Genomic DNA, 15,560 nt, shown 5'->3' with positions numbered 1-15,560 from the left:
TCAAAACGACTGGCTCGTCCAGTCAAAGGAAACAAATAATGAAACGATGGCTGTGCCCGAGATGGCTGTACCTCAACCTTTGAAAGGATTTTGATTACAGTGATTGATTTCCCAAAAGTCTGTGTTACACTAGCCGTACAGTGTCAATTAGGAATGAGGAGTACAAGGCAACTCATCCATCTCATTAACAAGGCAGTGGTCCACTGAGCACAAAGGTAATACTGCAGCCACTAGGAACGACTTTTACATGTCCACAGAAAGATTTTGAAAAAACGTTTCCAAGCCATGTAACAAGAGACTAAGTTGGAGAGGTAATGCTGCTTCATGATGCTGTTTATTTAGAAAATCGAAATTTTAACATTTGATTGTACAAATATAGTCAAATTCACAGTAGTTATAAAGACCAAAATGCTATACATACTTTACTGTACATACTTCTACATCTCAGATAGTATGCGTCGTCCATTGAAGGCAGTTTGACAGATAGCATCAGCGTGCTATCAAAGCAAAAGGCACATTCTCCTGTACATAGACATACTGTATGTTGTCTTATCTCCCCAAACTCTGCAGTAATCTCTCATGGCAGTCTCGACAGTAGCGAAGTGGATAGGGAGTCACAGTGCACCCATCTTTCAGAATGGGGCTTGTCCATATGGCTGGGGCTCAGTTTGGGGAGGGTGTAGAGCCCCACGCCTGGGGGCTCAGTCCTTGAGCAAACCAAGCTTCCGCAGGGCTTCACGGCGGTCCTCGCCAGACTTGCTCCGGGGTGTGATCAGCACGCTGACCCCCTGGGAGCGTGGGAGCTTTTGAGAGCTGCTGGCCTGCAGGTGCCTGACACCATCCCCAAACTCAGGGGGCTTGGCTACAGCAGTGCCAGGGGCAGCTGTCCGGGGAGCGTCCCCCTGAATGGTCCTGAAGTCCTTCCCGTTTCCCAGGGAGGCTGGGCGAGGCCGGGTGTTGCGTAGCTGGCTGAGGGAGTCCATCTCAAGGGACTTAGGCAGGCCCTTATCCTGGCCAGAGCTGGTGGAAATCTGGCCCATGGACGAATAACTGAGGCCAGAACCCATGCGCTCAAGAGTGGCAGATTTTTCACCCGTGGAGATGGTGCGAGATGGTCGAGTGACACTGGGGAGCTCACTGCTTGAGCGCTCTCGATACTCTCCATGGAATTTGGGCTCCCGGGCCTCCTTAGCTCGGGGCAGGTTGGGCGAGGACTGGGCTTTAGGTATGTCAATCTGGGGTGGGTCTGTGGAGGCAGGGGTTACCAGCGAAGGGGGGTGCTCCCAGGACCTGTGCAATTTGGGAGAGTATGGGGGGGTGCTGTGGGTGGGACCCGAATCTACCTCGTCATCCTTCAGCAGGCCCAGTTTTCGGAGGGCCTCCATCCGCACCTTCTGGGGGTCCATTAGGATCTTATCGTTGGGCGACGTACAGGAGGAGCTGGTGCTCTGGTCTGGGCTGGACACTGGGCTGGGAATGGGACCTTTTGAGGTCTTTAGGATGATGTTGGAAGGGAGTCGTTTTGGCTTGGGGGCCACAGCCGGCGGGTGGTTCTTTGGTTCATCAAAATCATAAGGGGATGCTGGCGGGGTCTCAGAAGGAGAAGGAGGGCTGTTGCCGTTGTGGGATTGGTCATCGTGGGTAACAGTGAGCAACTTAGCCTCGTCCTTTGACACAGACTTCCTGAGAAGCTGCATAATGTCTCCCTGGGACAGCGGTCGCCTGAGCAAAGGTGTGCTGCCTCCCGGAAGGTCCTCCTGCTCAACTGGCTCATCCCTGAAGTCTGTTGGAGGGGGGATCACCAACACGTTACCCTGGCCGGGGTCAATGTCTGGGCTGACATTAATGGGCAGGTGGACCAGGTCAACCCTGTCTGGTGGAAGGTCGGTCAGGCGGGGGGTTGTGGCTGGTAAGGGGTCAGTCCCTGCCCCCACACCCACCCCAGCTTTGGGCAGGGTGCTGGAGCCATTGTTAGCCAGGACCAATGGAGATGGCACTAGGTAGCTAGAGGCCTTGTGGTCCTTCATGGGATGATTGTAGGGATTATTTGATACATCTGCAACAAAATTAAGAAAATACTCAACAATCTGTCATGTAATGTTTTATGTTTGCTTAAAAAAAAACTTAATACAAAGTTATTACTATCCAGTACATTTCCCCCAATGTTTCCCATGCCTGGAAGGGGGAGACAGGGAAGATGGGGTAAAGGATGCCCGACCCGACTTACCATCCATCCTGCTCTGACCCATGGAGGAGGTGCGCTGGACCATCTTGGCAACCAAGCTGTTAGGCATAGGAAGACGGTCCTCCGGCTCATCGGTGGAAAGGCCACTGTCCTCCTCAGCCTCCAGGGACTCTATGGTCTCCTCCAGGAACATCAGACATGCCCGCTCCTCAGGCGAAAGGTGCTCCAGACTATCATCACTCTATAATGGACACACACATGCACACAGATGAGCACAAACATGCACACAGGAACACACACACATCAAAAACAGGATTATACCACACTGGAATCCCGTGGGTAGAATGGAGGTCCTGCAGTCCGTCATTATTGACTAGACCCATGTGACTGAAAGTTATTACATAAGCCATTTTAACAATCATTTAATGAATGAGACATTGATTGAGGCAGACTATAAATGACCTGTGCCCATATTCATAATGGGTCTCAGGGCCGGAGCACCCATCTTGGGTCGGTTTTGTGGTTAGAATATGGACAGGGGATTGAAAGGTAACAGTGATAACTTCCAGTTGTCTAGGGTCAAAAGTGGTTACCATAACCACTCTAACTGGTATGGCTAAAAGAGAAACTGGTATGGCTAAAAGAGACGGTAGTCCCACACTACTGACACTGCATCAATGGGAAAAAAATATATTTAATAATATATAATTATAAGAAGTTGCCTTAACATCAGGGAAAGAGCAGCTATTTCATTTTTATCTTTGAATGGTTTTATGCGAACAGTTTAATTCATTCGTGGCCAGTGTTGCATATTTCTTGTATGTAACTTGTTTTCAAAGGGCATGGCCCCACAACTAAGAAGTCCAAAGGAAGGATAGTAGTCTATCAAACATTCGGCCCATTCTGTTGTACACTAAAAGCAAATTCAGAGCTCTTGAGCTTCTTGTTCGACATATCAGTAGAACTTGTGCACACAATCAGAAGCAGAATTAACGGGGGTGCCGTGGGTGCGACACACCCCCTGTGTGCCCAAACATTAACTTAGGCTTAATTCATGAAAAACCTTGTTAAATGAATGTTGACAAGCAACACTGCAAATTGTTTGCATTAAAAATGTATATATCTTTTTAATCAGAGTTGACATTGAAATATACAGGATCTTTAAAATGGACTCACTTTCCCTTTGTGTTGTTCTTAGCGTGACACTATTTAACCCTCTGAGGCTATTTACCCATTGTTCTGGCACATATTTTCATTATGAGAACGATGATTATTAAATGTGCTATTTATGAGACACAACAGGCACCTATTAGTACATGATTATAATATAGACCAGGGCTGCCCAACCCTGTTCCTGGAGATCTAGTCCTGTAGGTTTTCATTCCAACCCTCACGAATCACACCCCATTCAACAGCTAAGGATCCTGTTGAGCTGCTGATTAGGTGAGGAAAAATTAGGGTTGAAATGAAAACCTACAGGATGTAGATTACCAGGAACAGGGTTGGACCGCCGAGATATAGGCGTTCTTACCGAATAAAACTTGTTGTGATCACTCTGTAGCCACCAAGTGACAGCAAGCCTGTCATTCAGCAATGTTCTTCAGATTTTTGGGTAGGGCTTTTGTGTGGAGCGTGGGGGGTGGGGGGATCTCATCATGCCTCACACCCATATATGTATGACAGGCTAGCTCTGCCCCTGCACATAATCCTTTGTGCAGATGATAAGGGGAGGTTAGCGCAGCTGTGACGGAATTGTAAACCACCATTTCGAAGCAAAGGACATACAATATGCCACAGAAATTGGAGCAAATGCCTCACTTGTAGTAAATGCACGCATGTAAAGGCGACCTAAGAGGTCACATACGTTTACCTTCTCACACCTTTTCACCCTGATGGAAAGTCAAACCTGCCCACTTCCTGTTCAGAGCAGCTCTTAAATCTAAATTCCACTGTGCAGGGATTTTATTTCAGTGGAAAAACTCCTCTCCCTCATTTGATGTCCTTATGAGCAACAATGAAAGGACTTGCTTTTGATGTTCCTAGTAGAAAACATTGAAGGCTTCACTGTTGGTGTGTTCAAAGACTTCTCGCAAACAAATGGATCTCTCCAACAGATCTTGAAACAAGATCACAGACTGATCTATGCTCTTGAACCCTGCTTTAAAGAAATCAATTGTTTCAAGTGTTGCGTGAGTCCAAATATCTATTAAGACCGCTGCTAAAACATGCGGTTTCATCAGATACTAGTTTCAATGCCAGTCCAAAAAGAATGACAAAAATGTCTTTTGTGTCACTACATGAGCACTACATTGTGTCACACCCAAAACATGAGCCTTCTGGTATTTTTTTCATACAACCACATAACAGATATAGATCCCAGTGAAGACCAAGAGAACATTTAATCTCTGATGTTTCCCCATTTCCCAATAACTAGCTGATTTTGACATTATTCTGACTACAGTATAAGTTAAACACTTAAAAATACTGCTTACTTATTGTAATTTTCCCATTAAATGTTGTATTCTGAATGTGCCTAGATAAGACATGTGAACATATGAATTTATACAGTGTTTATAAATAAATATGTATACATTTCTACATACATGCATATATATTTGACAGAAACATCCTGTTTCTTGTATAAATGGCAGGTATGTACCATACACTTGTTTTGCAAGCTGCATTTGAAAGTATGATCAGTGTAGCGTATACCAAGAATGATGAAGTAAACTGAATGCTAGTATCAGGAAGAATAGGTTGCGAAGTTCTACTAGTTTCTGAGTTACATTACATTACATTCACTTTGCATACACTCAAAAGTGGATACCATCAGTTCTGTTATTCTCAAGAATACAAAAGACACAGATATCCTCATTATCACCAAAAACTACAGACGGCCCATTTAACATCAGTAAGTGCAGAGTTAGCCACAGAAACCGATAATTAGTACTATAAACAAAGGCAAATAGCATTACAAATAAAGAGGATGTGTGAGATCACGTGGATGTAACGTGGCAGAGGCTGAAGACATGGAGAGGGCAGAACTCACAAAGACGGAATTGACGCTGACAACACTGTCGCAGCTTCCCGCACTGTCCATGCTGGTCATCGTTTCCATGGCAACGCCGCCTGTCCACGTGTCACTCTCCGGCATTGCACGGGGGCAGGGCAGGGTTGCCACTTTGAAGGCTTCTGCTGATTGGCTGAAAGCCGCAGAGAGCCTCTCTCAGAACCAGCCCTGTTGAGTAGGGAAAGGGGGGATTTTTTTTACTCCAAGGTCAACTCATAGCAATGTACTCCAAAGGGCTTGGAGGTCCCCAATGCTAAAAGCAAACACAACTCCTTGAATAAAGACCAGACGTGTTTTTCCCCACTTCAATAGTTAATAGTTTCAGTTCCCATATACATAGAAACCAGCAGAATGCCACAAATGTAAACTATATAGGAGAAGCTGTGGTTGGAGCCTGAGAGAAATGTGCTAAAGCCATGACACAGCACTTTGCAGGAAAATCACAACCATTAACTTCCATTGGCCTTGTATATGCACAAATAAACAGATAATTGTAAAGTCTAATTGTATACAGATTTAGCCTCACCCTGTTCCTCTACATTGCCTGCACTTCACTGATCTCCTTATGGGTCGTTTATAGGAAACAGCAGGATAATTAATAGGCAGGAAACTGCCAAGCATCACAGCAAAGAACGTGTTTTGCAAGATGTATAAACTCTTTGCACTACTAACCACAAGGCTCAGTTTTGGAGCTCATGCTAATCTAAGTTCTTTTCACTGTCGGTGTCGTGTTAATAGCAGAATATGTAACGTGGAAGCAGACTACATTTAAGTTGAAAGCCCACCTTTGCATCTTGGGTCTTGCCTCTCTCTCCTAGCACTTTCTATGACTTTGCAGTCTTCAGCCACGGTTTTATCATTGTAATAAATGTTCTTTTAGCTCTTTTACTAGGTTACATGACACTTAATGTGAGGATATACAAGCTTTTAAACAAAGAAGCTTTGTTTCAGTTGCTACTGTGAATTTCTGATGACCCACCGCTTAATAACAAGATTTTATCAACATGTACCCAGATTTTTAGCACAAGTGTAGCTGTTAAATGTTACGAAGTTAAACACTGAAGTTGTAGAATTCACTGTATTTGTGTGTTAATTTGGCAGAGTATGTAAAACAGGATAAACAGATGGATTTTTGCACATTTAAAATATTGTGAAAACATTGAATGGGTGTATCAGGTTAAGTTTTTTCTAACAGCCTAGTTGAGGCTAGCAATGACCATATCATTACCAACTAAGCATGTTCATCACTTTGGTGCTCCCGCACTTCTCAATGAGAGATTGATGAACTTCATTTCAGGTCACTTTAGATAAGGGCCTCATTGTAATGTCATGTTGTTTTGTAGTCGGGAGTTAATGTAATCTTATTGTACATACTACTGTATCCTGCAAGTGACTCTGAGTAGCTGCATCTGCTAAATACATGTAAATGTAAAAGGGGAAGGTAGAACTTTCATTATTACGCAGTAGCCTATACCTGGTTATACCTCACTGGCAGACACAATTATTGACATGAAGCAAGAGTGACATTTAATCCATTTTTCCACAGAACCCAAGGCAAATGGCCCGACTGACCAAAATGCAAGATCAAACAACTTCTAAAACCGGGTACTTAAACTTATCTCCCCTGCTCCAGCAATGTGATGGGCCTACAGCTATGTTATGGAATTCCAAACTGGGTAGAAAGTGGGTTTGGAATTCGAAAAAATAGCTGTAGGACCATCCCATTGCTGGAGCAACCCCAAGCAAGCAAGTCCTCAGAGGTGAAATCAACCGTCCACCTCTTTTCCATTTTGAACGCAACAGCAAAGCCACTGCAGCTTCATGTCTCCTCATGAGTGACATCGCAGGCAGACTGCAGACACCCAGGCAAGCAGTTGGCATTAAAGTGTGATGGTAGGGGGAGAGGGTTGATGTGGAATAACTTCACGGTATGGAATATTTCCACAAACAATAAAAAAAGAACAAAATCTGGTTTGTGCTCCAGCAAATAGAGGTTTACAAGAGATTTTTGAAGATAATACTGAAACTAGTTCCCCATCAATTGAGGAACTGGGCAAACAAAGGACACTTTTATCCTCTGCAAGAAAAAGGAAAACAAAACTTTCCTGTTGTTCCTTAAATCATACATGTTCTTCAATCTGAAACAAAGCTTAAAAAAATAATAATATACATCCCTTCATTCTGGAGTAAAAACAGCCTTCCACAAGACTGCATTTCCAAGCCTTTTCTACAAAAATGAGGAAACTTCCTGCCAAAAAAATCACAAATTAAAAACAAAAGTTTTCTATCAGATACTAGACAACACCAACCGATGAATCCTTATCGTAGGCATACTGTGTTACATTTCTCATATTAAGGGAAACGTTGTGGTTTCAGGGGGTCTTCAATGTGACATAATGATTATTAGGTACTGTATGAGACTATAACATTATCAATGCCATTATGTAAATATTCTGTGTAATGCCAACATTCAAACATTTATTTTCACAAATAATCATATATTCTTCTCTAAGGCAAACATCAGGGGTACAATAATTTAATCAATTGCAATGAAAGCTAGTTAATGTTATTACATTACAATATTGCTCGCAAAGGAGTAAGCACTCAATGATGTAGCATTTAATAAGACTCTTAAACTAAGCAGAAGGACAAACACTGTTCCATCACATGGTTGATCTCCTTCGATCACAGTTGTACTATCAACAACTTCAAATAGGCTACCAAATCAAATCAGTTTTTCACAATCGGCTAATAATGATGACCACAGAGACAGAACTTAGTAAGTAATAACATTTAACAACAACCAACCAAAGATGAACCACCGTTAAAGATGATCTTAAGACTTAGGCCAATATTCCAGTGCCCTACCTGATTCTCAGCGTAATATGCTGTTAGTGACAGCGGCAACAAAATGCCATGTATTTGCGACTCTTAATGACATCACCCTTCTCAAGGTCAAGAATTGAAGCCAAAACAAAACAAAACAAAAACCAGGAGAGAAGGAGTTGACCTCTGGAACACATCCTCACGAACTTACTACTTTAACACCAACCAAACCACATCATATACAAAGCATCACCAAATTCCACCTTACCTACGCACATCCTTAAGGGAGCAACGGTTTTGTGGAATTCTGATAGTTTCTTTTCACATAACTAAATGGAGAGCTCCACCCTCCATTCAAATAAAGTCAGTTTGCTTCAACTACTGACATTTCAATAACAACCAATTCAAAACACACGTATCCAAATAACTTGAAATCGAAAGCAGTGTTACATTAATGCTATTCAATCGAGCAATTGGAATACTGTCAGTTAATTGCCTGTGGGTTCAGTAGATCAGAAGAGTTAATACCTCTCAGTAAATCTGGAGTGATGCCAGCCCACCTTCCCCCAAGCAAAACCGTAAAATAATAAGCCAGTTGAGACAGATCCAGGGCAGCCTCTGTAAACGTAATATCACAGTGATAACATTATCTAATCGTTTCGCTGAGCAAATGCTAGCGCGCGCAGAGTGGCACGGAGATAGATTCAGCTTCACTGACTGCGCTTCGGGCAGATGGACACTGGGACACATTCTAAACTGCACACTTCTGTAATACACCCCCAGATGGGGTCGGGGTCGGGGGGACACTTGTTCAGCACGGGAGGGAGCAGGGCTCTCGCTGCTCGTAAGCGAGGACTGCAGGCCGCCCCGATCGGTCCGCGATTGCCGTTTCGCTGACGCTAATTAAAGACGCCTCCCGCTGATGGATTTAAAGGCGGACACGAGCACAAAGGAAGCCGTAAACCTGCAGAGTGGCTGTGTGTGACAGCTCTCGCGGGGCGGGCTACGCCCATCGCCAAGGTGGCTCTTAATTCACCCGAGGAATGTCACTTTGCCTGCTCCCCTCTTTATTTTTGTAACGCAATGCAGTTATTCATTTAACCAGTGACTTGCTCGCACATGTCAGGCGAAATGAAAACGAAGGGTCTTTGTTGTCCATGGCCGAGGTCAGAGTTTGTCACCTGCGGTGTCCGTGGATACTGCCTTAGCATAGGCCTACTGGAACGAGGCAACAACAGGTCACGATCAACAAGATCCATTAACTAATTTTGAGGGTGACACTGTGAGGTAAATGTTCTCCCCCGATGAAGAGAAATGCGAAGTATGCTTGACGTCAAAAAAAAAAAACAGTCAGGCAGAGTTAATCATTATAGGAAAATAAAGGCTCATAAACTATGCTGTTATGCAACTCGACACAGCCCATGTGCACACATACGGGGAAAGACTTAAAGTTTAATGTTTAGCTTGCTTCAGCACAACATCGCTTTAAACTGAATGGACTGGTTGTTTTGTTGCACAATAAGCCACGAGTCAATACAGCATAACCAATTGTCGACTTGAGCTCTGTCGAATAGCCCTTAACACTACGGCACCGTTTCCACCAATACCAGCCCTGGGGACTCCATTTTTCATTCCAAAAAGAGCTCATCTAATTAGGCTTGACAGAACTCTCATTTAGCATTGATCTGGAACTGACATAATTTCACAATTATCAGCTTAAAGGGTCTTTAGGTAAGAACTGTGTAAGCCTAACATTTGGATTTGTGTTTAAGCTAATAGACAGTCAAACATACAGTAAAGTCAGTTCTTAATTTACTGTTAATCAGCTGTGAATCAGTTGAATGAAACTAATAATTTAAAGGTAAAGAAGTTTGATTAGTTCAATTATGTGGTACAAATAAGCAACTAATTAAAATTGGTTAATGTAAGCATTGTTCTCAAATCTTTAAATATTAATTTTAAAAACAATATTTAAGAAGTAAAACCTCTGCCTTTTCAGCTGCACAAGCTAATTTCCAAGAACACATTTCCTTCACACAGATTTGAGTGCAGATAATGTCAACAACTAATACAGATTAATATTCCCTTACAGTAGAACAGCCTGTCTAGATGGTCCATCAGGCTAAAGGACTACAGTTGAAGAGTCTCAGTGCTGTGACATGCCCTATGGCCAGAAGTCAAACTCAAAGCCATGCCAGTGCTTACTGTGCCTGGCTGCCTAGCGGGACAATGCATAAGTGGCCAGAGCACCATCAAGGACGGGAGGATTTCAGTCGGCAAGTTATTTCCTGCCTCATCCATGAGTAGGAGCACCTAGTTTATTATGAATAGAGTTGCTCATTCCAAATGGAGCATAGCTATAACATAATTGAATGTACACAGGTTTCTACAGGATCAGTACTGGGAAATGCTACACTTGGGAAGAGAGGATTAATACAGTATTCACCATATAATTCTGCACTCTGGGAATTATCATCATTACACATTTCTGACCCTCTGAAACCATTTGAGTGGGTCTCTGAATTGTAATGTCCAGGAGCAAACTTCCTGACTATCCAACTTGGTGAAGTGATTTCCAACCTTCTGAAAAAAGTGTAATTTTTTGGGCAATAAATTGTAAAACAAAACAAAAAAAACCTGTGTGTAAACATGTTTTTTTATGACATTTCATCATTTATAAGTACAGGTATGTCTGTATAATAGAAAAAAGTGAAAGGAAAACTGATGTCATGTAATTTATTCCTCAATATCAATGAAAAGGCGATGCTGTATATTTTCAGTAAACGTAATCAGTAGATGAGACGCTTATTATATCTATTTCTTGTGGATTTTTGCTTTTCCATCTAAGTTTGAAGCACCCGACTGCATGCAAATTATACTCCAAATAATACCTTGGAACAAGGAGTTTCTGAAGAGCACAGTTTATGTCAGAGTCACGGCGATGTCCTGAACACATCTTCAGTTTGCTGGTGAATCACATTTGTGCAGCCATTAACACAGTATTCACAGCAGTGACTATTATTTTACGAAGCCACTGAGCCCACTGTCAGCCAGAGTGATGCCATACCTGCTGACCAATATGCCAAGCACTGGCCCATGTCACAGTATATCCAGTCGACAGCAAACCTGTCGTGAGTTCAGGTCAAGTAAATACACTTCCTTGTAAGCCCCTGGGACAAGAAGCTTCTTCACAGTAATGTGCAATAGTAGGTCCATCTTCTACAGGTAGTGAGGGAACACCAGAATAATCTACAGTCCTCAAGGTAGAAGATTCAAGAGACTTAACAACATGTTATCCAGCAGTGCTAAACATCACCAATTAGCTTATTTTCTCTTCTCTTTATTTTCTCCAAAGGCCTATTCTGGGAAAGCAATTACTCAAATAGTTGGATGGGAAAGGCAAGGAGAGACAGATCTCCAGTACACTCATTCATGTAAAGCACCGTGGACAGAATGTGGAGCCCATCCTTGTATTCCTGGTTTCAGGCCCCTGGCTACTTCTCTTCTCTGCTTGACCTCCTTGCTGCTTTCTAACATGTACTACAGTATTACGCAACAAGCTCAGATATCAGGCACAAATAATGTGCTTTCTTTTGCATGCAACTAGGAAAGAAATCTAAGGAAGCAAAGCCAGGCAAGGCAGGGCACACAGAATCAGATAACCAACTTTCAGTGTAAACCACCAGGTCATAAATCTAGCCTTTTACAATTCATGTCTCTTAAATCTTTTAAATATATAATAAAATGATCAAATCACGGGATCCTTATACTATGAGTGTGGGACTTCCTGATTTTTATAATTTGCTGGCTTGATTTTAACCGTATTGTTTAACTGCAACTAAATTTTGAGAATTAATTTTAACACCAGCAAACGTCATCATGTTTTATATCTGAACTTTCTTTACAAATACATTGAATATTATGCTAGCCCATAGCCCTCCCCAAAGATGTATAATAAACTCATAAGAACGTAATTACATCCTAACAATAGTAACGGATACTACGCTGGTCTTATCTAAGTAGTTTAGTGTTATGACCCCAACACATGAATGTTTAATGATAGGTTCACACTGCCTGCCAAGTGATAATATTACATAAACGGTATAGGATTTCACTCACTGGAGTGTAAAGTTTTACAGCAAAATTACCGAGATTATCCGTTTGCTTTTCATTAATGACAACCCAATATAATTTAGAAACAATGACTCGATTTCAATTTCGATTAATCCCATTTTGACAAATTAGTCTGACAAACAAAACGCCAGTTTAAGTGAAATCTTAGGTTTAAATCGTCTGGGAGATGTTGGGGGAAAAAAAATCGAGATTCCACCTGCCATTCTCTGATCTGCACATTAATCCCTTTCAAGGGAAACATTTGCCAATAGATTTAGCTCGTTACATGAATTAAAACTTTGACTGATCCGAATGCAAATATGGGACATTCACAATGGAATGTTTAGCTATTTTGACATAAGGCAAGACTTCAGAAGGTAACATTTTCCTCTTCTTGGCAAGAAGGTGTCTAATTATGAACATTTAACAGCTCATTACAATTCAGAGGTTGCGATATTGGTTAGAATGAAAAGCAGCTTAAGTCAGAACAGGGGTGCGATGTGTTGGATAAACCCTTCTGCACAGTACTTAACAGAAGTGAACCAATATTTGACGTGGAGGTTTCATGAAACAGAAGCAGGATTCTATTCGGAATATGTATAACAATATAAAATAAAATCTCTACACTTGAGTATTGGTAGGGTTACCAAATCGATTGGTCGCAATGTAACGACAAATAGCCAAGCAACATTTAGTTAGCTACAAGTTCCTCTTGTCATCATGCGAAACTGAAACATTCAATGTTCGCCTACTTATTTAGAAGTAGACTACTTCCACATTTTAAAAGACACTAGTTTAAATTCCCATTGAAGTCCACTTCCGCAAATCTATGATCCCGTAAACGAAAAAACGTTAAGAAAATGTGCCCGACCTGTGGTATCAATGCGTCAATTTCTTCAACAATGGATTTGCAATGTGAATTTATTACCATGACAGGAGATTGTCATAGTAAATGGAGTACAGACACCTAAGACACGACTTTCATTAGCCTGCAACTAAAAGGACAATCAACTTTTGAAAAACGTAATTCCTTGGTGAAATATCCATTAATACGATGACTTACCGCAATATGTCTTAGACTGCTAACAGCAGCCTACTTTCAGGGTCTTTATTCCAAAAGTTAGTTATCTACCATAAACAAACTTCCCTTCGCAGTGCCAGGTTTCCTGAGGCTGAAAAATGAACAGGTGAACACACAAGATAAGTCTTTCCTCTTCAGTAGAGTCACTTTTAGCCAATGAGCGCACGCCGGAACTGCAGTCTTCCGCAGGTGCAGCCAATGGTAAACTGTAGTCTACTACTTGAACATATCTATGGGGTGGTTCTCTTATCTCGAAATACCTGTTTTTTCTTGTTTGTGGATAAGTTGATATGCCAAATAACTAGTGTTCTCAACATTCAAGTGATTTGGAAAATTGTTACATGGCTGTGCAAAAAATTCACAATAATTCATTAATACGAATAGTTAAAAAATAGACAACGCAACGAATGTGGACGTGTGTTGCTATTATGCAATGTTACCTGCGAGGCAAAAATGATAATATTAACCTTGCATTGAAGCGATAAGATCAATTTCTTGTGGAACCTCTCTTGTCTCGACAGCCTCCGTCTATGTAAGTAAATCTACTTTGCATACAGAGATTTTATTTACTTTTTTTTTTGTTTAATCACTGATAGTTATTTTCAATTATCTATATGGTAACACCACAGCTAATACAAATAATATATTCACAATCCTGGGAGAAAGCCATAATCAGGTTTTGTGTGTGTGCACCAGTGCATTTTTAAATCCTTAAAATAGGATATATACAGGTAATAATGGAAAGACCCATACATAAAATTTATATTTCTACTGAGATACACACATCTTTAAGACATTTGAAATAAATATTACAAGTCAACCATTAAACTCATTAGTCAAGGCAATGGACTGGATACTTTTTTGAAAAGTAAACATGACCATATTTCAGGTGTAATAGCACAAATATTATTCCCCACATGCCAGTTTTCAATAAAGACTGAAAGGATCACCTAAGAGATGCTGAAACACATTAAGGAGAGTTTAATGGTTGCAATGTAAATGTATACTGGATAGAGACAAAACATTTGGTGTAGCTATATAAGTTAATGGGTCAAATATTTTCTGAAAATTCTAATGAAACAATATACAAAGAATCAAAATCAGAAACAAAACAGTAAAATGGCATTGGCCTTAAAGCTGATACACAAGCCAATTATTAACTAGGTTGAGAGAGGAGGTCTTGTTTACACATGCTTGAAACATGAGATCTAGTGGATAAAGTCTCAAAATCTGAACATATTACTGTAACATCCCCAATAACAATATTTTAACCCAGTATTTCAGCAGATAATGCAAATTTGCCATGGCACAAAATGACCCCAAATGAGTGTTAATGATTTGTGCTGCTGGAGCAAAGAGCTTATTGAAGCTGTAGCACTTGTGTTTACACAACACATTCTCTGCACTATTCTACTGTACACATTACGACAACTGCACATAATGTTCTAAAATGAGCCCAGCTTTCAACTCAGGTCAGTTGAACTGGCAGTGCAGATAAACACCTTCAGTTACCTCTGAAATATCCTACAAGTAAAGATTATTGATATGTATTTCCTGGTCATAATGTAAATAGTGACACATCGCCAAGATTTTTCAGATACTGAACGGTGGGTGTGCCTCATATGGAATACCATTAAAGGAGGAGTGCACAACCCAGAAACTGACAGGGCATACCCTAGAAACAAAAACATTAGGCACATTCCACTACATCCTTGAAAAAAAGCTCAATGTATTGTGATTCTTTTTTATTTCCATCTAAAAATCATTTTACTGCTTCAAATGTCAGGATTTAAATGGAAACAAGTTCAATCACAGTACACTGTGCTTATGGTTAGCATCTTTTCATTTTCCAGGCAATATTCAAACAGACACACCTTGTGACTGTAATGAATTAAGAGCTGTTTGAGAACTACAGCTCTTGATGGCTACGTGTCCATCAAGGTATACCTGACCATTCCATGTGAGCATGTTTTCCATGGACCAGGAAACTGTGAGGAATGTAGTATTGGACAAGCACGGGTCTGTCCTTTATGAAACACTGGCAGGGCCTACAGCTCCACTCTTGTGGTATAAAGGAAAAAAACCCTCACGTGTTTTCTCTATACCACATATAAACATAAGCCAGAAGTCTTTAGGTGGTTGTCTCGAGCAGTGACTGTCCAAGTGACTCAAAACTGTCCTGTACTTCCTTTTCCAATCGTACTATGAGGTTAGGGATTGGTCAATTGTCTAATCAAAATAAACTGGGAGTGGCCATGTAATGTTGTTTGTTTGTACTACTTGTG

General features: G+C 41.3%; 1 protein-coding gene across 1 annotated transcript; it reads right to left on the bottom strand.

Moving 5' to 3' along the window:
• Nucleotides 1–306: 306 nt before the first annotated feature.
• Nucleotides 307–13,412, bottom strand: zgc:158258 (uncharacterized protein LOC791186 homolog). The gene is made up of 4 exons (XM_035380523.1): nt 13,258–13,412; nt 5,235–5,423; nt 2,228–2,426; nt 307–2,056 (listed from the first exon to the last, which is right to left on the bottom strand). The coding sequence occupies exons 2-4, from the start codon at nt 5,337–5,339 to the stop codon at nt 702–704; spliced, it is 1,659 nt and encodes a 552-aa protein (XP_035236414.1). The 5' UTR covers nt 5,340–5,423; nt 13,258–13,412; the 3' UTR covers nt 307–701.
• Between the last annotated feature and the right edge of the window lie 2,148 nt (nt 13,413–15,560).

This window comes from Anguilla anguilla, chromosome 11 (assembly GCF_013347855.1).
Source record: "Anguilla anguilla isolate fAngAng1 chromosome 11, fAngAng1.pri, whole genome shotgun sequence".
Classification (NCBI taxonomy): Eukaryota; Metazoa; Chordata; class Actinopteri; order Anguilliformes; family Anguillidae; genus Anguilla; species Anguilla anguilla.
Note: the sequence above shows the minus strand (reverse complement) of the source record. Positions and strands in the feature narration are given on the sequence as shown.